This window comes from Danio rerio, chromosome 24 (assembly GCF_049306965.1).
Source record: "Danio rerio strain Tuebingen ecotype United States chromosome 24, GRCz12tu, whole genome shotgun sequence".
In the NCBI taxonomy this organism is placed as follows: Eukaryota; Metazoa; Chordata; class Actinopteri; order Cypriniformes; family Danionidae; genus Danio; species Danio rerio.
The window spans coordinates 38,678,997-38,702,808 of NC_133199.1; the positions used below are offsets into that span (position 1 = coordinate 38,678,997).

Below are 23,812 nucleotides of genomic sequence, written 5' to 3' on the forward strand. Positions count from 1 at the left end.
GAGCTGAGTTAGTATGCAAAGTAGGACAACTGACTTTACAATTCTGAATGACAGTGTGTTCCTTGTGAAGATAAAAGATTTTCTGCATGAAAATTGTGCAAAATGCAGAGAATTGTGTGTAGTATTTTGAAAAAAGTGTGTTGTAAACCTGCAATTTGAGTGTAAAGCAGGAATTGTGCTTGTAGTTTAGCAGAATTGGTTCAGGGGGTTGGTGCATCAGTTACATATTGTAGTCATTGTGTCTGTAGTTCAAGTAATTGTGTGTAAACAATTGGAAAAAACTGTAAGATTATATGTTAGGCACCTAGGGTTTGAGAGTAACATAATTTCAATTCTCTATATGTCCTGTACATGTTGTTGAATCGACAATAAAGCTGACTTTGACTTTGATTTATATTCAATCCAATTATTTTTGTTAAGTAAACTTAATTAAATTTTGTTGGGACACCCTGCACTGTAGGGCGAAGCAGTGGCGCAGTAGGTAGTGCTGTCGCCTTACAGCAAGAAGGTTGCTGGGTCACTGGTTCGAACCTTGACTCAGTTGCCGTTTCTGTGTGGAGTTTGTATGTTCTCCTTGCGTTCGCGTGGGTTTCCTCTGGGTGCTCTGGTTTCCCCCACAGTCCAAAGACATGCGGTACAGGTGAATTGGGTAGGCTAAATTGTCCTGAGTGTGTGTGTATATGTGTGTGTGTGGATGTTTCCCAGAGAAGGGTTGTGGCTAGAAGGGCATCCGCTGTGTAAAAAAGGTGCTGGATAGATTGGCGGTTCATTCCGCTGTGGCGACCCCGGATTAATAAGGGGCCTAAGCCGACAAGAAAATGAATGAATGAATGACCCCTGCACTGTTAAAAATGAGCAGTTTTCCGTATTTTGCAATTCATATTTTAATTTTTTATTTAAACCCCATTTATATGATTATTTTGAATGGCTTTATGGGAACTTGATCTTTTTTCCCAAAAGCTTTTAACCTTAAAAAGTTAAAATACTTTTATTGATATTTTCAATAGTTTAAAGTGATATATTGTCTGGGTTGGTGTTGTATATTATGTAACTGAACCCTTTTACAGTTTTTCTCGATGGCTTGGATGCAGTTGTCAACTGAAACTCCACATTTTCAAAACAGTTAACACACAGGCCTAAACAGCGGCACTCATGGTCAAAATGACACTATTTGCTTGCAAAAGGCACATATCGTGTCAAAACATTTAACATATGCAACAAAAGCTAGTTTTACCTTCAAACTACACAACTTGCAAACAAGTATATGAGCTCTTTCAATTAATCATTACACAATGGACAACAAAATACAAATACAGAACTCAAAATGCACCACCATTGCTTGCCATTGTAGCTTATAGCCAATGGCATTTGTTGTCTCTATTTGGGCTGTCAAATTCGCCTTTTTGCAAAGAATTGGATCAAGAATAAGATGTGCTTTGATTGAATATATATTGAATTCATGACATTTTTCAAACTGTGGCTGAAAACTGAAATACTGTATATAAAAAAAAACAGACAAAAGTAATAAAATACTGTAAATATTAGAGAAAACACATGTAAACTAATATACAGTCAAATCTATTGGGAGTATAGGACATAGCCATACTGACCTCCTCCATCAATGCTGGCACAGAACAACACAGACCTTCCATCGTTTTTATAAGGTTTGCAGACTGATGGCTAATTGAAGATTTGTGTGAAGGAGTGTCAAACCGCTGCTTCAGTGATTTCATACTGATGTTGGTAGTTTTTAATAGTTAGGAATAGATGGATTCTGTTTGGTTACCAAAACTAAAACAATGGAGTTTGGACTGCTTGAATGACATCTGTGTTGACTGTTTGGAAAAATGGTGGGGAAAATGTGTCAACCCAATGAGAAAGGCTTTACACATTTGCAAGACCTGTCCTCTGCTCTGCTGGGATAGTGATAATGAAAATGAAGAGGAACCTAGTTTCTTTAACCAGGTCAAAGCAAACTAGAAAAACTGTAATAAACTGCCAGTACGTTTTCTGTTATTTTACAGGCTTATTTCTCTATATATTATTTATTATACATTATAATATTTAAAACTACTAAAATATCAATTAAAGTCACTTTGTTAAATGCAGAATGTTGAGCTGACCATCCAAATGTGGCAGCAGAAATCGAGACTCATCAGAGCAGGCAACGTTTTTCCAGTCTTCTATTGTTGTCTTCTGCTGCTGTAGCCCATCCGCCACAAGGTTGGGCATGTTGTCTGTTCAGAGATGCTCTTCTGCAGACCTCAGTTGTAATGAGTAGGCATGAGCCAGTATAAGATTCTGATGGTATTGTATGATGACCTTTGATAAAAATAGCACGGTTTTGCGGTATTGTGATTACTGCTCTAAAATATATTCTTTTTAAATGTCTGGGTAAAAAACAAACACATTTTTCCCTTCTAAACACAATATATTTTATTAAAAAAACATTTAAAATATTTTGGAGCAGTAAACATGTCAGGCTAAATCATTCAAATGAATTATTGACTTAATAACAGATTTTTTTTTTACAATTAAAACAGCATGTTTGGATATCTCTTCTGCTGGAGATACTGTTGTCCTAAAAACAAGTTAATAAAAAAATCGTACACATACCTTAGGAATGGAATGCAGAAAGTTTTGATGGTTTTAAAACCTTGACTTTTCCCAACCGTGGTATACCTTGAAAACGGTTATCGTCCCATGTCAAGAGGTTATTACAAGTGGTTATTTGAGTTACTGTTGCCTTTCTATCAGCTAGAACCAGTCTGGCCATTCTCCTCTGGCCTCCGGCATCAACAAGGCATTTGCGCCCACAGAACTGCTGCGCACTTGATATTTTCTCTCTTTTGGACCATGCTCTGTAAACCCTAAAAATAATTGTGCGTGAAAATCCCAGTAGATCAACAATTTCTGAAAAAATCAGACCAGCCCGTCTGGCACCAACAACTATGCCACGTTCCTAATAAAGTGGCCAGTGTGTGTATATTACAATTTATTTAAATTTTACTGTTATAATATCACAAAAGCAAAATGACTATATTACACTCATACTGAATGACAATAAAATAACTAACGTTATCTTAAGATTTTATGATTTAATTAGCTATGTTTTAGCAGTAAACCACATATGATCTTAAGAACTTAAATAGCTTTTAATCGCAGCATTTTCTTCCCACACCTTGTCATTACAGCAGTCAGTGGCCGGCTGACTTCAGATCAACAACTTCTTTACAGTAACAACAGTCAAAACGATATTACGCGAGGCGTTTAAACTGACCCGAGAACAGCGCTTTAGTGCCGACCGTTGCACTTCCCAGAATGCACCTCGCTGCGCAGTGACGACAATAACAAAACACAGCAGCAGGAGAAACAGCATTAGCGGAGCCTTACACAACCCTGCGAGAAAAAAAGCTCGATGACAAAACTCATATCTTATTACCAGCCCTCCTAACCTTAATCTCTTGAAAGATGAAGCTCTAATGAATTGATCCCAGCTCGCTCTGGATGAGTTCGCGCGTTTTATGGAAATTAAAAATAAAGGCCCGTGTTCGGAGTGATGAGCTTTAGCCTGTTAGCCCGACAGCTTCAACCTCTAGCTGACAGAAACCTCCACATCTCGCCTAAAAACAACCTTTTAATCTGCATTAATGCAGACAATGGACTGAAGACAACCCAGGTAAGACAATCTGGAACTGTTTTTCTTCTTTAGGTTGTAAATGCTGACGTTAACAGTCAAAACCGAATAATTTAAAACACAAACGACGAATTCTGACTCAAAATATAGATAAATAATGTAAACACATCCAGGTGAATGCTGTTGAATGAGAGTTTAATGGGGTTTTCTTTATGTAATGGGATATTGGTGAAGGTTTAGTGCTCTGGTGATGGTTTGAGAGATGTTTGGTTATACTGTCAACCACCCTAAACAGTAATTAGGGCCTTTGTAAGAACAAAACAAAGACTTGTAGCCATCAAAAGTTTCCTGTTTGCATGTAAACAGAGAGATGTTTTAAGAAACAAGCAGATTTTGATCTAAGGGATCATGAACTATTTGAACGCTGTCAATTGAAACATAACGTGTAGTCAACAAACAACAACATATTTTATTAAAATATTTTCTGTCAGTTTGTTCACATTTCATTAAAAACCATTAGTTATCCATGTGGTTCACTCCTACCACGTGCTAATTCCGTGTATGCATGCTAACAGTTGTTATAATGCATCATGTCAAAGTTTTCACGCCCGTTCATGTGGAATTAGGCCACAAAGGGTCTTCTAGTTTGTTTTGATGGTGTTTACCCACAGGCAGAAACATGAGTCATGACTCAGACTAAATATTCCCAGAGTTGGTCATGCTGATCCGTGTCTTTTTTACAGCTCTAACAACTTTATAGCTCCAGGGATTAATGCAATATTCATGCAATAATCTGAAAAGCTTTTTCTCTTTTTGTCATGGCCTGAAAGAGGTCTCTGATCACTGTGATTAGCTGGTTATCTGGGGGTTTTCCAGCTTGTTATCTACTGAATAGTCATGTAGCCTTGTAGATTATATGTGCTTGTTTTTTAAAGGTCTTTTTGGGTGGTAGATTTAAACATTTAAAGGGACAGTTCACTCTAAAATGAAACTTTACTCACTGTTTATTCTTTCCAAGTGGTTCCAATCCTAGTTTCTTTTATCTGTTGAACACAAAAGAAGATATTTTGAAGAAAGCTGAAAATCTGTAACCATTGACTACCGTTGTAGGGAAAACAAACACCATGGAAGTCAATGGTTACAGGTTTCCAGCTTTCTTTTATAAAATAATCCTATAATGGTTTGATAAAATTAAAGGAATTCAAAATTGTCGTTTTTTGGTTGAACTGTCCTTTAGAACCAAGACATGGTTGGTGTTTCGATACGCATTATGATTTTAAAGTCATAATTGTAGATGTTTGTAGTAGGACAGAAAAGGAAAAACTAAACATTTTTAAAGTGATTTGTTTAAAATGACTTATTCCGTCTTTAAAAAATATTTACTATGTCCTAAAAAAAATATTTACAACTATTTTAAGGATTAAAAAGCTATCAGGTGATGTTATAAATGTTTCTATTGCATATTCATATTATTGATATCATATTATCATAATATTGAAGTCCATTAATCCTAATAATCCATTAGTCCATTAACTATTAAACTAACTAATAAATTAAATTGCTGCTTATTTTTGATAATATAATCATGGCATATGCTGTAAACAGTGCTAATAAATTTTTTTTGTATGAATATGTATACCCTTTACACTCCTAATTTGAATGTTTTATTAACCTGTTTTTATTCATTTTATATTTTTAGCTCATTATTATTATTTTCTTTAAACTGTAAATGCATTAGCATCAATTGTAGTTTCTGATGTAACTTAATTTCTGTGCATTTTATTAATAATTTGTTCCCCCTCAGACAGCCATAATTGACTAGATGAACAAATCAAGCTGGAGTCAGGCTCAGCGGAGAATTCAACATGAAGTTGTATGTGTTTCAAGTCAACAATGGAAGCACATTAACGTTTGACACTGAACTTGCTGTCCAAACGTAAGTTATCAGCTTTCCTTTGAAATGTTATTGTTTTTAAGATAATGTAGTGTGAGCAGTTGAAATTTGAGGCTGTTATTTGTTTTATGGATCCATTATGTATAACTGTTTTACACAACGTATTGTTTGAATAGCAATATTTATGCATTAGCTTTTTACAGCTTAATCTTAATCTTAATCTTAAATGTATTAATAAAGTTAATGTTTATACAATCGTGGAATAGAAATGTCTTAGCCTTTAAAGTTTTATAAAACATTACCTTTGTAAATGCTTGGAGAATTTTTAAAAATTATTTTTATTATTTTATATTAAGGCTTAAGGTTACAGTAGATTTGTATTAATTTTTGTCCTGAAAAATCTTGAAATTAAATAATAAAGTTAATATTTGTCTGCTTTGCATGTTATTTACGTATGTGCATATTTTTGCATAAGGCACATTGACTGCATACAATCGAAAAGTATTTATATATACATTTGAAGTCAGAATTATTAGCCCCTCTTTTAAAAATTTTTTTAGATTTTTTTTTATATTTCTCAAATGATATTTAACAGAGCAAGGGAATTTTCACAGTATGTCTAATAATATTTTTTTCTTCTAGAAAAAAATCTTATTTGTTTTATTTCAGCTAGAATAAAAGTAGTTTTAAATTCTTTAAAAAACATTTTAAGGTCAATATTATTAGCCTCTTTAAGCTATATATATTTTTTTTGATGATCTACAGAACAAACCACCGTTATACAATTACTTGCCTAATTAACCTAACCTGCATATTTAACTGAATTAACCTAGGTATGCCTTTAAATGTCACTTTAAGTATAGAAGTGTCTTGAAAATATCTAGTAAAATATTATTTACTGTCATCATGGCAAAGATAAAATAAATCTGTTATTAGAAATGAGTTAATAAAACTATTATCTTTAAAAATATGTTAAAAAAATGTCTCTCCGTTAAACAGAAACAGAGGAAAAAAATAGACGGGGCTAATAATTCTGACTTCCACTTTGTTTATTATTTATTGTTACTAGTCTCTGAAAAGTCACATTTTTTCATCGTTTCTCTGTACTCAGTTTGTCTGTAGATTTGCTTGTTAATTAAGCTGTGATTTGTTTTATTGGTCGACTAAAATGTAATGTGTTGTGCTTTATGCTCTTTTTGTTTTTTAGTGTTTTGGACCTTAAACATGCCATTCAGGCCAAATATAAAATTGCAATCCAGCACCAAGTGCTGGTGGTCAATGGAGGGGAATGTATGGTGGCAGAGAGGCGGGTGTGCAGCTACAGCGCTGGAACAGTGAGTAACAAGCAAAATCACACCACAACAGTGCTTATTTAGAGAGTAGTGTATAGTTTCATATTTACCAAAAAAAAAATTCTCAATATTTTGGGAGACCTTTTAATAACCATATTTAAGCAATATATTTGCTTCTTGTTTTTGTGCTGGTGCCTTTGACTGATTTGGCTTGTTGTGGATAAAGAATATCACACTGAAGATTGCTCTGAGATAACAGAATTTAAAAGCATACAAAATAAAGTATTGATGTATCTGAAATTTAACTGACTGGATAATAAATAGCTAATTCATTAATACATTTGAGATTCCATAAAGGCTCTATTGCTTGTGCAATATTAAGTAACTAAATACAAAACCCATGAAAGGATATTTCTGACCTTCATAACTTGAATTTTGAAAGGTCATTCTACCATCCACGTCCTTATAGACGTATAGACATAAAAGATTTTTGTTTGTTATTTGCAAAATTGAGTGAAATACACTACTGTCATCTGGAACATTGATAAATGTACATTGAGATATTATTATAGACATATAAATGTTACACACCTAGGGATGGGTATTGTTAAGGTCTTAACGGTACTATTACTTTTATCAATACTTTTCTTTTCTGGCAAAAGTCGGGATCTTTCTTGGTTTATTGTGGTCCCTGCCATTGAAAAATACCTTTTTTTAGTTGCAAAATGCAGTTAAGTAATTTGATAATGTTTATGATTTTTCATTAACACATTCACATAAATGAGTTAACTATGTTTTGGGAGTTAACAACGTAAAAGTAAGCATTTTTAAAAATAATTTTTTAATAAGAATATTTAATTATTGGACTATATTTGTAAATACAGCTGATGTAAAAAAATTTTAATGTGTAAGATTTATTAAGGCTACTGCAGAAAAAAAAAAATCTGTTTTCATTATAACCGAATGTGTGTGTTTTTTAAACTATTAATATTTTACAAATTTAGAGAGACCTTATGTGAATGACTGCTAGTATAATGATGTGGATAATGTACCTTTACCTAGTTAGTCGGAAACTTTTCATTTGTCTTTCTGCAGTTAATGCACTATTGAAAGATGCTTAGCCAGATTGCCTGCGCTTCCGCTTATCCTAGAAAGCAACTTGTTGTGTTTGTCGCAACGGGCATTGTCGCTGTCCACTCGGGAAATGCAACCCGTTTGGTTGTCTCCACCACTCCGCAAGCTTACGAGCTGTGTGCGCGCACGAGTCTGTGTTGCGAGCTATTTGTGTGCACATAGTGCGAGCCTCCACTGAGCGCGCACGCACATAGCCGAGAACTGTTAAGGCTTTTATGCCTGACGTGCTCGCTGTTGTACTATTGGTGAAAAATACAAGCATTTCTCTTTTAAGATTGCCAATTGTGCAGACGAGTATCGTAAATTAAAAATGGTTGGTCAGTTAAATTATGCTACTGTAAGTAATGTTTATTCAGCAATAATTCTCCAGTACCGATAGCAGAACCGTTAAGGTCAGAGCTTACCGTACAGAGTTTCCACAACCATCCTCATACAGACCCCATTAATTATGTACTCTTTTGTGAAAGTACTGTTATAATACTGAATACTGAAAGTTATTCACGCCCCTGGCAAATTCTGACTTAAAGTGTTTGTTAAAATGTAAATTAAAGCTGAGAAATATTTGTTCCACAGCATCATCTTTTTATCTTTTAATCTTTTGGAAGAATTTCCAGATAAAAAACTGAACAAAAACTTACGGGTTGAATAAAAGTAACCCTAAAAAGTAAAATTAAGTCAGAATTTGTCAGGGGTATAACTTGATTGTCAATATTTTTCTAAATATTCAAAAAGTCATAAAATTGTACATATTATAGTTGTATTATTATAACTATTTAAAATGAACCTAAATGAATCTTAAAGTAACTTGATGCCTGATTTTTCTCTCTTTTCCTTTTCAGGACACCAATCCAATCTTCTTATTCAACAAAGAGATGATTTTGTGTGACCGAGCTCCAACCATCCCCAAAACAACCTTCACCATTGAGAATGAGATGGAGCTGAAGGTGGAGGAGTCCCTTATGATGCCTGCCGTCTTTCACACCGTCGCCTCCCGCACTCAGCTGGCTTTGGTACAGTCCAACTTTTGTACTGTACCTACCTAATGAACAACTTTAAATAACCCAGTTTTACACACCCCTGTTCATCCACAATGCAAATACAGTCAAAGCAACGTATCCTTTTTGTAAATGGCGGAAGGTTGAATAAAAGTGTATTTTGTATGCAAATGAGATCTGATGCTTTGCATTTTTTTTTAGGAAATGTTTGAGGTTGCCAAGAAGCTTTGCTCGTTCTGTGAGCGTCTGGTCCATGATGAACACCTTCAGCACCAGGGATGGGCAGCCATCATGGCCAACCTGGACGACTGCACCCTTTCCTATCAGAAACTCCTCCTGAAATTCGACACCGCTTACACAAATTACCAACAGGATTTCGAGGACATCAAATTAAAACTCACCAAGTATGTGATTGTTTGACTCCAAATGCCTTTTTTTCTTTTCTTTCTAGATATAAATAATAAAATTATTATTGTATATTTAAAATAGAAATAGATAATTTTTTTCTAAGTTTGAAAGTTAGTTACTTTTGTGTTTTTGTTATTGTAATTGAATAGATTTGGATGCAGATCCATCTCTTTTTTTTCCATTCACCACTTTTAATTATTTATTTTGTTATACTGATTTAAATGTTTGTATACTTTATTATACTATAATTGTACTGCAAAGAGTCATTGAGCACTGGAAATATGCTGTATTAACATAACTCATTATTGAGTCATATCATATCAAACATATCATTATTATATATTATTATATACATATTATTATTATTATTATTATTATTATTATTATTATTATTATTATTGCTTTCACAAATATTGTGGTCAGTACGATTTAAGTGTTTAAAAAATTTCTTATCATCAAGGCTCATTCTGTCATGAACACTCTTGAGATTTGGTATGGTAATGAATATGCAAATGGCACATTTGATTTAAGATTTGATTATGAGATTTGCCATTTGATGTGTTTGGTCTTGGCTGTATAGATCTGCTACGCTGCTGCTTTTATTATGGCAGAGCAAGACCAAGACCTGCTACTGCCAGTATATTCACAGACATGCTGTCTGAGAATATAATGTGCTGCTGCTGCAAACATAATATACATGTAACTCCCGTAGCAGATCTAAACACAAGTGGAGCTGGGGCGGATGAGGGTCAAAAATGCACCACAGCTTAAACAGCGTAAAATTACGCGGAACATTTAGACTGATGAGGAGCAAGCTCATTGGCTGCCGAGGTGACAGCAACCAAGCTCCTGCGCCATGTAGTTATTGACGCAGCAGCAGATTAGGTGACCTATTAGCCAGTGCGTGCATAGTTTCATGCCAGAAATTTTACTTAGATATTAAAAAAATGCAGTTATATTTTAATAAAAAAACAGTTATATTGTAAAAATGATTTAATTTAAAATAAAATATTTATGTTTGAATATAAAGTTTATATATATATATATATATATATATATATATATATATATATATATTTTTACATTTTGATGTATCCCTGTCATATCAAAGCAGAATTTTCACAATTATTACTCCAGTCTACATGATATTTAAAAAAAAACTGTAATATACTCTTTTGCTGTTACAGAAATGTAGATTATTTTGATATTATCAATGTTAAAACAGTTCTGCTGCTTAATATGTCTATACAAACAATGATGACAATTATTTAATTAATGGGATGTAATAAAAAAAAAAAACAGCTTATTTTAAAATAGAACAATATAAATGTATTTGCTGTCTCCTTTTAATGATTTAATTAATCTTTGATTAAAAAAAAAAAATCCAATAACAGACTTATGAACTAGTGTATTCAGTAGTGCATCAGTATTAATCAAGTGTCATTGATTATTTTGGTCAGGCTTGGCATTGCTGTTTCAGTCATGGCGAAGATTCCACTACTGGAGTGTTTGACTCGGCACAGCTACAGAGAAAGCCTGGAGAAATCCAGCTCCCCTCGCCCGAGAATCATAGATGAAGACGATGACATTGAAGATGAAGAAATAGCAGAAGCGTCCACTCGCTCTCCTGCCCTCTGTCCTCCTGACAACCTAAAGAATCAAAAGTCTCCTTCACCAGTCTCTGCTTCCTCCCAGGCGTCTTCCTCTCCTCAGGACAGACTGAAGAGCAGCTCTAGTCTGAAAGAAGCGTTACAGGAAGAAGAGGAGTCTCCTGAGAGGATGGCCATGCCCTCTTTTAATGTCACCCTTTTGGATTGGATCAATGTTCAGGACAGACCTAATGATGTAGAGTCAGTTGTAAGGAAGTGTTTTGACTCAATCAACAGGGTGAGTAATCAAACACTCATATTTACCATGAAGTAATAATAATTAGCAACAATCTTGATATTTAGTTGATCTAGCAATGTAATAAGCAGGATAATGATAATTGCAACACTCCAACTACTTAAAAAACATGTAAACTTTGCACATTTCACTACTTGTGTGTTTGCTGGACAGTCTTTTACTGGTACTAAAGTTACAGCAGAAGCCCCTTTAAAGAATTAAAATGAATGGATGAGCTGTGATCACCGTTGCCGTTTATCAGTGTCACTCATTGGTGAACATCGCTAGAGTGTTGGAGCCAATCACAGCCCTTTCTGTTGAGTTGGTGACCAATCATAGGCATTTAAGAACTCGCTCGACAACACTCAAAAAGCAAGCGGAATAATATTTACGTTTGTTTATTTGCTATAAATGCTCTTGTTGTTCCATGTACCTTAGTTTTGTTTGATACATTTTAAAGTACAGTTTATTTACCTGACTGCTTGTAGGGCTGCTCGATTTTGGGAAAAATCATAATCACGATTATTTTGGTCATAATTGTAATCACGATTATTTAAAACGATTATCAGTTGAAGTTAAAATTATTAGCGCTCCTGAGAAATTTAGTTTTTTTAAATAAATATTTTCCAGCTGATGTTTAACAGAGCAAGACATTTTAACAGTATTTCCTATAATATTTATTTCGTCAGGAGAAAGTCTTCTTTGTTGTGTTTTGGCTAGAATAAAAGCAGGTTTAAATATTTTGAAACCTCTTTTAAGGTCAATATTATTAGCCCCTTTAGGCAATATATATTTTTGATTGTCTGCAGAAGAAACTACTGTTATACAATGACTTGCCTAATTACCCTAATTGAGCCTTTGAATCGCACTTTAAATTTGAATGCTTTTATTTAGAAAAATATCTAGTAAACTATTATGTGCTGGCATCATGGCAAAGATAAAAGAAAGCAGTTTTTAAGAAATGAGTTATTAAAACTATTATGTTTAGAAATGTATTGAAAAAATTCTTCTTTCCATTAAACAAATTTTGGTGGGAAAAGGGTTGCTAATGTTCAGAAGGGCTAATAATTCTGACTTCAACTGCATATATGCAGTTATTTCCCTGCCTGTAAATAAGGAAAGAGAAATAAATACGATAGAATAAAAATATGAAACAAACTGTACTTTAAGCATCTTCACTGTTAGAAAAACACTTTAGCTACAAAAGTCCTTCAGCCAATAGCAGTGAGGGATTTTCTCATTGTTGTTTTATTAATAATGATAAAAACAGGCGGCAGCAGGAATGTTGCACTGTCACTTTAATGGTTTCGTTTTCACATGTCTTTTGATTCTTAACTCGTTTGTTTATAACACAAATGAGGGTTAATATGAATAACATTAAACACCGCGTTTTTACCCCTGTTTTACCATTAAAGCGCTCACATTAAGATGACTTTAGATGTGTGCTCTACTCGTCACAGTGTGCGAATTGACCAAATGCGTGCCGCACACACACATAAGCATGCGGTCTTTCGCGCTTTTAAGAGCAACAAATGCGTACAACTGGAAAGGGAGCGGTAAATAATGGAATAATTGTTTATCCCGATTAATGGTTTTTCATAATCGTTAAAAGCCGAAGTCGAAATCTGATTTTCGATTAATTGCACAGCTGAACTGCTTGTTTTAAAGAACAAAATTGTATTGCAAATAATATAGAAATATATTTATAAATTAAAAACTTTTATACTTTTATTTCTTTTGCTGTAAAGTAAAATATAAAATTGTGTATGGAAAACATCGTCAATGCACTGAGATATCAAATTGTACTGAATCGATGGCATGATTATTATAACCGAACCGTGAGACCAGTGTAGGTTCACACCTCTATTATATATATGGCTTGTAACAAGATTCAGTAATTAGTTCTGTTTAGTTCTGTTCTTTAGTTCTATTTATATAGTATATAACTTCTTTATTTTTTCAAAATAATATTTTTCTGTTTCTGCTTCTTTTCAAGTAAATGAGATAAATGTATTTATTAACTGAGTTATTCAAATATAAGCATCATTTTCATTTCAAGTGAAAAAAAAGACCTTCAACTATACAGCACCCTTACAACACATCAAATATGATTATAATATTATGTGCTTCAGTATTTTTTTTAAAGAAATAATTATTTTATTCAGCAAGGACACATTAAATTGATCTAATGTGTCAGAAAAAATGTAAAAAGAAAGAAAAAAAACTTTTTTGATCAGTGAACTTTGAAATAAATGATCACTTGGTCTCCTTAGTACACATCTTCTTATAAACATTAAATAAATAATGCCTACCTCAGAGTTTTGAAAATGACACAACTGAACTTGCTCTGTTTTCGTTCTTGTCATTCATTCATGTCCAGCTTGATCCACGAATTATCCAGCCCTTTCTGACGGAATGCCGTGAAACCATTACCAAATTGGATAATCAGAACATGAAGGCCATCAAAGGTCTTGAGGACAGATTGTATGCGCTTGACCAAATGATCGCAAGCTGTAAAAAGCTGGTCAACGAACAGAAGGAACTTGCTCAGGTAAGCTTCTCTCATTCTTATAATCAATATAAAACAGGAACGTATTTTACACAATCTCTACACAAGATCCATCTTAAACTCTCTAATTCATACACACTCATATGTTGTGGCCAATTTTGTTTACTCAATTCACCTACGTCTTTGGACTGTGGAGGATCTGGAGGAAAACCACACTAACAAGGGGAGAACATGCAAACTCCACACATAAATGCCAACTGTCCCAGCCGGGGTTCGAACCAGCAACCTTCTTGTTGTGAGGCGACATTGTTAACCACTGAGCCACCGTGCCACCTCATTTACTTAAACTCAATGCTGTGAACCTAAAAACAGTGCTACTGTGAATTTCTTTAGGAAGCTAGTCTTCTTCATGTGTTCTGCTTTGACGTCCACTAGGGATTTCTTGCCAATCAGAAGAGGGCTGAAAACCTGAAGGACACCTCGGTGCTTCCTGACCTGTGTCTGAGTCACGCCAACCAGCTGATGATTATGCTGACCAATCACAGGAAGCTACTAGACATCAAGCAGAAGTGTACCACTGCCAAACAGGAGCTCGCCAACAACCTTCAAGTTCGACTCAAGTAAGAGCAATGGTTTTTTCAGTTTGTTTATTTTTTTGCCCAGTGGTTTGGGTATTTTTAAAGGATTAGTTCAGTTATAATTTACTTAACCCCTTGCAATAGTATCTTTCTTACTTCAGTGGAAATGAATGTATGGTTTTTGCAGAACACACACGCAAGATTTTTCTCTATACAGTGGACTTTTAAGCTGCTTACTGGTTTGAGCCTCCAAATTGCAGTTTCAAAAAGCCCTGATACAGAATAAGGCTCTTAACTACTGAAATAGTTGATCATTTACTTAAAATTAGGGCTGTCAAATGATAAAAAAAAATTGCCGTAATTAATCACACTTTTTTAATTAATCATGATTAATCACTAAACACCATATTTATTACAGAAATAAAAACACAGGCATTTAAGTGCCATTTGAATTTATGAAACTTGAGGGCTCATAGACACAGTTTAAAGGCAGAGAAATGGGCTGTCTTTGACCACTTACGACGTCATTGCCTCTTTCACTGAGTACATTTACATGGACACCAATGCTCCACTTTTATGATTAAGATAATGCTGATTAAAAGTCGACCATTTAAACAGCGATTTTTGATTACCTTAAAGGAAATGCGTAGGTTTTTCTTTTCGTCCGCCATGCGTAGGGCCAGACGGAATCTGCGGATGTTTTTTGCTATTTCTGCGTAGAATTTTGGTAAAAATCTGCAGATTTCTGCGGAATTATTTTGGGAGTATCCAGCGGAGTATCATAACTTACACTTTAATATATTAAAAAGTAATAAATTACTAAATAAGAACTGAATAAATTCCGATTTACACATTTACTCAAGTAAATAAACAGAATTTATAATGGGCTAAAAAACTGCAGAAATCTGCGGAATTCTGCAGAAAATCTGCGGAATTCTGCTCGTGCAGATTCCACGTGGACCTAGCCATGCGGTATCAAATTCCATAAAACATCCTGAATGAAAATATGCTGAATGAGAGTGAACTGCTGAACTGCAGTTAAAGAATAAAGAATAAAAAAAAAACACAAAATTGCATGAAACTTTGGAGGAAACGCAGGATAGCTGGTGATGTGACATTAGTTGTTTTATACTAAAACTTTCCTCCTAAAAGCGCGTCTTTGGTCTTATCCAAATTTCTTTGCACGTTAAACACACGCAGAGCCGGAGGAAGCTGAACTGGCGCTCTAGGCAACTGACAATCACGTCGCCCTCAATGCCAAAGTGACCGGTTTGCAGATGAAAGTTAGGACCGAGAGGGAGAGGTGGGTGTAGCGGATGAAAGTGAAGACTGGGGAGTTCGCTCACTATTTTGCTGCCCAACGCGGCCGCGTAGGTCGTCTCTATGCACGCGCCGTCCCTGAACACATGTCGCCCCAAACAGAAAATAAAAAATAAAAAATAAACTGCAACTGCGTTATTTGCGTTCTTTTTTTAACGCGGCAAATATTTCAAATGAATCACGTGCGTTAACTTGCTAATTTTGACAGCCCTTCTTAAAACTAATAAAAATTTATATACTTTTTTAGCCACTAGCACTAGCTCTGGGATTTTTATTGTTTAAAGAAAATGACAGATTGTTTCATTAGTTAACACCTTGCTTCGCTAGTTATTTCTTGGTATGGATCATATTAATCCATTGGAAACTGCATTGAAACCTTAGTTTGGAAACTCAAACCACTGAGCACCACAGATGTCCATTATATGGAAAGGAATCCTGAAACATTTCCCCTATAAAACTTTAATTTCTTTTCAACTAAAGAAAGAAAGATTTAAAAATTTGGATGACAAGGGCATGTATAATGATCAGGAAATTTAAATTTTAGTAGTGAACTCGTCTTTGATTTACAGCAGGGGTTCCCAAAGTAGGGGTCGTAGGACAATGACAGGGGTCGCTTGGTGATTCAAAGAAAGTCAAATTAAAGGAGCAGTAGGTGATCTGCCTAAATGCTAACCGGTTAGCATTATCCCTCCCGTCGTCCAAAGCCACCTGAATTTGCGAACGCTCACATTAAAGATGACAGAGACCCACTAGTTTATGTCATTTGCCAGTTAGAAAAACTTTATAGTTCTTTATAATACTACAATTCCCAACGAAAAACTTTATTATATCTAGCTCGTTTTCAGTTATGTAGTTAACGAGCAAAACCTGTCATCAGTCTCACCCATCACTCTCACGCGCTTTGACCTAAAGCGACTACTGTATGCTTGGTGGTCAGGCTGCAGGAATTACACTCATTACTACGCCATACTTGCATGCTATTTCAGAGTGTATATTCATAGTAGCATGGTAAACAATATAGAGAGCGCCTCACAGGTTGTCATTGTTCAAAAATGAACCAATGTGAATATAAAGCCAACTTCACCTCAGTAAAGCAGCCTAGGCGGAATAGCGCTATTTAATGATGTTTTGTTGTTAAACTAAACAAAAATCTACATTATCGATGTTGTAAAAGGTTTCTTATGAAACTGAAAATAGTCACATCAATCGTTCACCAGATTAAAATTGTTTTAAAACATAACATTACCTGTCTAAAAGAAATACTTCAGCCATGGTATCGTCCTTCCTCCAGCATGCAAAAGTATCTCCAATATTGATTCAGGATTTAAAAAAATTTGGATTATTATCTACTATTATCTTTAGAAATGTGCAGAAAAATTATTCTGTTAGACAGAAACTGGGAAAATATACAAGGCAGCTAATGCTTCAGGAGGACTAATAATTCTGACTTTAACATTATATGTCATTTGCTAATTGGATTATGGTGTCTTCTCCATTAGATGGTGCTGCTACGTGATGCTTCACGCTGATCAGGATGGAGAGAAACTGCAGGCTCTCCTGAGGCTGCTGACGGAGCTGCTGGAGCGCGTGCGGGTTGTGGAGGCGCTCAGTACTGTGCCACAGATGTACTGTCTTGCTGTAGTGGAGGTGGTCCGGCGCAAAATGTTCATAGGACACTACAGACAAGTAAGAATCTGCTGCTTTACTTTGTGTGATTATAGGGAATGGATGTAATGCACACTGGGGTTTTTAAAGCTGAGTCAATATGAGCTACATTAACAATATTGGTACTGTTGTAGATTTTTTTATTCTATCTCAGAAAACTAACTTGCTCTTTATTTATTGTTTTTTCCAGTGGGCGAATGCTCTTGTCAAAGATGGAAAAAACCTCTATGAGGCGGAAAAAGTAAAAAGGGAAACCTTTGGAAAGCTATTCAGTAAGTTCTTGGTTGGCTTCTTTAAGTTTTGGAACAAAGATGGACAACTCAGTTAGGGGGTGTGTGTTATAAAATCTATTTTTTTTCTAATTAAAGAATAGGATATAGGTTTAGAATAACTAGCTAGGTTTCCATCACTCTGTGTTAATACCTGTTTTGAAGTATTGAATTAGAGAAAAGTAATGGAAACAAAAACCTTTTAAAAAAAAATAATAAAAAATTCACTAAAAAGTTTTTAAACTCGCTTGATGTAGTTTTGGAATTGTATGAAATTTTGTGGATAATAGGAGATGGAAAATGATTTGCAGAATAAACTCCAGTTAGCAAAAATTACACTCACGTGACTAATCAAATGTTTACTGTTGGTTACTGGGTTATCAATACTACAGTTAGCCACTCTAAGGGCTTGTCTCCTCTACCGTCTACTCCAACCACCCGCACTCACATTGCATTCGCACCTGAGCATGCTTATGTCATCGATGATGCACTATTCAGTAAGAAGCGCTCTCGCTCAGCAGTGGAGATTTCTTTAGTTATATCTTTTAAATCCTTTAATATGCAGTGACATACAGTCAAACTTAATCATACCTGAGCCCGTTTCAGAGCACTCACATTTCTCAAACGATCCTCAAATGTGAGTGCGGCTTAACTAATTCACATTTAGTATTTGTTTTCTTTTTCTTTTTTTTTTACAAACTTTTTGAAAAGATTTTCTTTATTGTTGGATTGAAAACTCAGATTATGACTCTAAAATCTCAATTTTAACTTGGATTCTAATGCAGCGTGGATGAAGCATCAAGCGCGAGTGCTTTACATGTTAAGTGAATGCAAAGACGCAAATAGACATCCTGCGGCGCAAATTACGCAATTAGCACAAATGAAGCGGTGCTAGCTGAGCATTTTGCATGTTTGACACGACTCGCTTGAGTTGAAAAATCTGAACTTTAGTGGACATTTGTGTCACGTTAACCAATCAGAAGCTTTTTCTTGTAGAGGCGTAATTATGACATTTGTTGGTGTCCCGAGGGGAAAATCCTCTTGCCGACAACAAACAACAGTTCATCAAATTGGGCTCAGCTCAGTCGGAAGCATCACTGAAAGCTTCCATCATCCAGGTATAGTTTCTGGAGGAGTTGACGAACTCACAGAGCTGGGTGCACCTCTGAAAGGATCCCGTGGACACGGCGCCGAATGAATATATGCTGTTTTTCAGACTTCCTAAAGCACATAAACACAGCTAATCTCTCAATAAAATCCATGTTAGCCATGAAGCTAAGAGTTACCAGGCAGACAGAAGCCCTGCCCATTGAATTTGACGCGCTAATAAAGCAAGTAAACTCTTACACTCAAATATTGCAATTTATGTGAACACAGCATAATAGAATTCAATGAGCTGCAAATGCTTTTGGACTCTCAAGCATTTTTATTTGTTTTTTGCAAACTGATAAATATTGCACACCCCAAATCTGAGCCCAATTTAATTGTCACAGTCTGAAGGAAATTGCTTTGAAAACAGTTGCTTTGTTTGTATCAGGGAAATCGTTTCTCAGAAATCGCTTGTTTCGAGGACTGGACTCATGGCCACCCTCTTCATTTTGCGTAAGTAGTCATGCATGTTTTTTTAGTATGCCTAGGGGATCTTTTAGCATTAATAAAGGTCTTTTTTGTTTCTCTGTTTAGACGCGAAAGCCTCGAAGGTTTGACTTTGAGCTTCCAGATATCTCTCTGAGTGACCTGCAGTATCTCAAGTCCTGTTGTCCTTCCGAGGTTCAGCCTTACCTCAGGTAAACGCTTCATATTGAGTCACAGATGTCTTTGTGTCTACAACCATTTTTGGTATAATATGCAAAATAGTTTTTCTGCGTTTTTGAAGGCACTGAATTTTTTTGATCATGGCTAAATGTCAATGTGTAAAGTCTTTATTTGATGGCTGTTCTTTATTAAGGGTCCCCACACTGTGTGACTTTGAGCCTCTTAACCAGCATGTTGAGGTTCTCCACCAGCTGGTTCAGGCAGCGCAGAGTGTGGACGAGATGTCACAAACTATCACGGACCTACTTAATGAACAAAAGGTACTTTGTGTTCACAATCTTTAAAATTTTCTAATATTATACAACTTTAAATATGGTATTAAAAAGAAATTCACTTTATCTTAAAGTGGCTTTTTAAAGTTTCATATTACAAAAAAAATTACAGACTTAAACAAGGTTCTTTTCTTGTAAATAAGCACTTTAACATGCATTTTCATTGCGATTATAAAAGAGAAGAGACCAGTCATTATTTCTGTCATGTTGCAGCTTTACAAAATATGACTTTGATTTTCAAAATTGCTGTTTGTAGCATTGTGTATTACTTTTTGATTTTAACTTGCTGTATTGGTCTCATAGAATTCCTATAGCCAGAGTGCTCAAAGATCCACTGCGTTAACACCCAGATCTGAAAGCGCAATTGAAATCACCTCTACCTCCACCAAAACTTTGTCCACTCTTAGTTTAAAAGCACCGGACTGCCAACCCTTGGCGCTTCCTGGTCCACTGGAGGACCTGTCACCCGACAGCATAGATGCCCAGACTTTTGATTTTGAAACTATTGGCCATCCCAGCATGGATCCTGTATTACAGCAAGGCTCATTGGACTTGGATTCATTGGCAGAAAGTCCTGAGTCTGACTTTATGTCCGCAGTTAATGAGTTTGTTATTGAGGAGAATTTGCTGTCACCTAATCCTATTAGCGATCCCACAAGCCCAGAGATGATGGTGGAGTCTCTCTACTCCTCCGTCATAAATGCAATTGATAGCAAACGCATCCAGGACACTACCACCCTGGAGAAGGAAAATTCAAAGATTGCTGCGATCAAGCTATCAGCAGACAGGTATCGTTCTGCTGCCGAAGAGTCCCAGAACAATTTGAGAAAAGTTAAAGAAGACCTTTATCATTTTCGAGGTCTTGTTCTGAAAGAGCAACGGGACTTTGGATTCGCCCTGAAAACAATGACCACTGAGGTCCATAATGCTCTCAGTAATGTCAGTTACTCTCATGAAGAGGAGCTAAAAGAAACACAACAAACCCATCTCCAGAGTTTAAAAGAGGACCATGAAAAGCAGATACGAACACTGACAGAAGAGCTGGAGGGCAACCAGAAGATAGTCAAAGATGTCCAGAGAGCAATGCTGGAGTTGGAGGGGCTTGTGGAGCGCAAGGAAAAGGAAATATATCAGCTGGAAAGTGAGAGGGAAAGATCTACGCAAGAACTGCAAGATCTTCACAAGCAAGCTGTGCAAAACCTTGAAGAGAAGATCTTAAAGCAAAGCGAAGAACTCAAATCTGCATTGCTGTCCAAGGATGAACTCGCTGGGCAATTGGAGAAGCTTCACTTTGAGATTGAGCATGGCCAGCAGAAAATCAGACAGGAGATGAAGAATGCTGAGAAGGTGCATCTTCAGGAACTGGAGACACGGTTGAACCAGCAACACGAAGCAGAACTGCAGACTTTCAGACTAGAAAAAGAAAGTGCGCTTGACAAGCTTGTCCAGGACAACTTGGTTAAGCTAAGAGATCTGATGGATTCCCATTCTGCCGAACTCAAGGAGCGTGATGGACGCTCAAAAGACATGGACGCTCGCATTACAGAACTTGCGGACGCTCGCTGCAAACTAGAAGTCGAAATGGCTCTTAAAGAGGCTGAAATGGAGGACATGAGACTCCAATACGAAGAAGCCAAAAGCACTCAGGAGGAGGTGTTGAAAGCAGAGTTTGCTACCCAAACAAGCACATTGAAGATGCAGATCGACACTTTAAGCTTGCAGCTTCATCAGAAGAATGAAGAGTATGAGGTTGGTCTGGCCGAACTTCGAGCTCTCATGAGGTTGGAAAAGGACCATTGCATCTCTGAACTCGTGGATCGGCACGAAGAAGAAAGCACGCTGCTTCGCCACGAGTTTTCAGCACTCAAGCAGAAGTCACAGGATGTGGAGAAAGACTGCGAGGAACGAGTCCTGAAGATCGAACGCGACTACAAGGACCGTGTCGATGCCTTACAGAGGGAAAAGGTGGAAGAACAGAGAGCTTTTCAGGAGAAAGAAGACGACCTACGGACAGTTATTGGGGACCTGCAGGCAGAGAACTCACTATTGTCTGGAAGGCTGGAGCAGGAGCGGGTGGAGGCCCTGCTGAGGGTGCAGGAGGAGAAAGAGGAGGCAGTGAAAGCTGCGTTACAAGAGGCCTTAAGAGACATTCAACTCCAAAAAGAGGAGACGGAGACGAGACTGTTAGGACAAATTGAACTACTTGAAAAGCAGCTCAAAGACAGACAATCTACTGATACGTAAGTAAAAGCAAAGTCATGACTTCAGTTTCTTATGTTAGCTTTGCATTGAAAAAGTGATAAAAGATATACTCTAGCCGTTCAAAGCTTGGGGAAGGTTAACCTGTTAAATGGGCAATGTATAGGATTGACCTAATGGTTGAACTAGGAATTGCAGTCCAAATTCAAAACATTGTAAATTTTTTTTAATTAATTGAATTTCTTTTGGCCTCTCCACCAACAACTCAAAGCAAACGGAAGCTGCCAGACAAAAACAACAACAACAGGAGAAACAATGTCTGATTATTGAGCCTTATGTTTGTAAGCTGCTCAGCTTATAGTTACGCTTGTAATGGTTATATTTTAAACAAATTGAAAACTAATTTTTATGAATTTTGGAGGCAGCTACTGTCCTTTGGAGGTCATATTTTCAGTCGAGCACACATACATTTAGGTGCCCTTCAGGACTGAAATAAAATGCGGTGTGCTGAAATATTATTGAGTAAACTGGTAGTGGGCAGGATATAGAGACCAAAACAAAGACAGACATTCCAACATGGAATGCATATTTACATATATAATAACTGGTTGTAACAACTGACTTTCATATAAACGAGTATGTTCTCTTAGCTTGTTTTGTTGATGTAGTACTCGCAAAAGCAGATTTTTTGTGATATCTGTCTTAAATTTAAACCTCAGGCTTTTATTTGAAATAAATTTAGGGTGAACCGAATTTAATGTACAGTTGAAGTCAGAATTATTAGCCCCCTGTTGATTTTTTTGTTGTTTTTTTTCCTTTTTTAAAAATTCCCAAATGATATTTGTTTGGCAAGAAAAAAAGCAGTTTAGATTTTTAAACATTTTAAGGTAAAAAATATTAGCCCCTTTAGGCTATATTGTTTTCCGATAGTCTACAGAACAAACAATCATTATACAATAGCCGCGTTTCCACTATCGCACCTAAAGCGAGTGAGTTAGGGCGAGCCAAGGCCAGTCGCGTTTCCACTGTTACTTCCGGGGCCTAATCGGGTCAAAGCGGGGCTTTCTTGGGGCCAGCGGCCGGCCTTTTTCGGCCCGCCGAATACCTTGGGCCAAAGAGGGCCAGCTGGGGCTTCGGGGCGGAGTGAAAGGAGAGTCGGGCACAGTTTTCCGATCGCACATGAGTACATGCGCCAAACAAACAAATAAATAAGGGAAAGAAAACATCTAGCCTTATGGGGTCTTTTTGCGTATGATCGCCATTATGTTTCCCTTTTAAATGTAAGGGTGTTGCATAAAATAATAAAGTAGTTTTAAATTATAGTGACATTCTTTGCTGTGTCCTCCTTGATGTTTCAATAAAGCATAATAATCTTTACACCATATTAAAGACACAGCAGAATGTAAAGGTTTTCGAGAGTTTTTGTTAAGTTTAAAAGGTGTGTTTGTGCACGTTTAGATGCCTTTATCTGTGTGTGAGACCAAGAAAAATAATTCAGGGGGGCTAATAATTCTGACCTCAACTGTATATGTGTGTGTTTTTTATTGCTTTTTCATTCATTCATTTTCTTTTCGGCTTATTCCCTTTATTAATCTGGGGTCGCCACAGCGGAATAAACCACCAACTTATCCAGCATATGTTTTACGCACCGGATGTCCTTCCAGCTGCAACCCATCACTGGGAAACATCCATACACTCCCATTCAAACTCATACACTACGGACAATTTAGCATACCCAATTCACCTATAGCGCATGTCTTTGGACTGCGGTTGAAACCGGAGCACCCGGAGGAAACCCACTACTCTCTACTTTTAATATACTAAATTTTAACAGGTTTCACTCTTTTAGTTATTTAACTTTTTATACCACAGACATCTGTGCAAGAAACTTTAAAGTATCTACTTTAAAACAAAACAAGAATGAGGATTGTATTTAAAAGA

At 36.2% G+C, this 23,812-nt stretch overlaps 1 protein-coding gene across 2 annotated transcripts in view; it reads left to right on the forward strand.

Moving 5' to 3' along the window:
- Window positions 1-3,343: 3,343 nt before the first annotated feature.
- Window positions 3,344-23,812, forward strand: part of rb1cc1 (RB1-inducible coiled-coil 1) — a 35,637-nt gene continuing 15,168 nt past the window's right edge. The window contains exons 1-14 of one of the 2 annotated variants that reach the window (XM_073941001.1): window positions 3,344-4,669; window positions 4,782-5,573; window positions 6,739-6,865; window positions 8,797-8,967; window positions 9,154-9,356; window positions 10,821-11,247; window positions 13,625-13,795; window positions 14,189-14,373; window positions 17,151-17,337; window positions 17,507-17,588; window positions 19,123-19,187; window positions 19,269-19,372; window positions 19,534-19,660; window positions 19,976-21,912. In XM_073941001.1, coding sequence (XP_073797102.1) covers window positions 5,503-5,573; window positions 6,739-6,865; window positions 8,797-8,967; window positions 9,154-9,356; window positions 10,821-11,247; window positions 13,625-13,795; window positions 14,189-14,373; window positions 17,151-17,337; window positions 17,507-17,588; window positions 19,123-19,187; window positions 19,269-19,372; window positions 19,534-19,660; window positions 19,976-21,912 — 3,857 coding nt within the window. In that variant the 5' untranslated portion in view covers window positions 3,344-4,669; window positions 4,782-5,502. The remainder of the gene's footprint in view (window positions 4,670-4,781; window positions 5,574-6,738; window positions 6,866-8,796; window positions 8,968-9,153; window positions 9,357-10,820; window positions 11,248-13,624; window positions 13,796-14,188; window positions 14,374-17,150; window positions 17,338-17,506; window positions 17,589-19,122; window positions 19,188-19,268; window positions 19,373-19,533; window positions 19,661-19,975; window positions 21,913-23,812) is intronic. The other variant, XM_009302198.4, reaches the window with a different exon arrangement.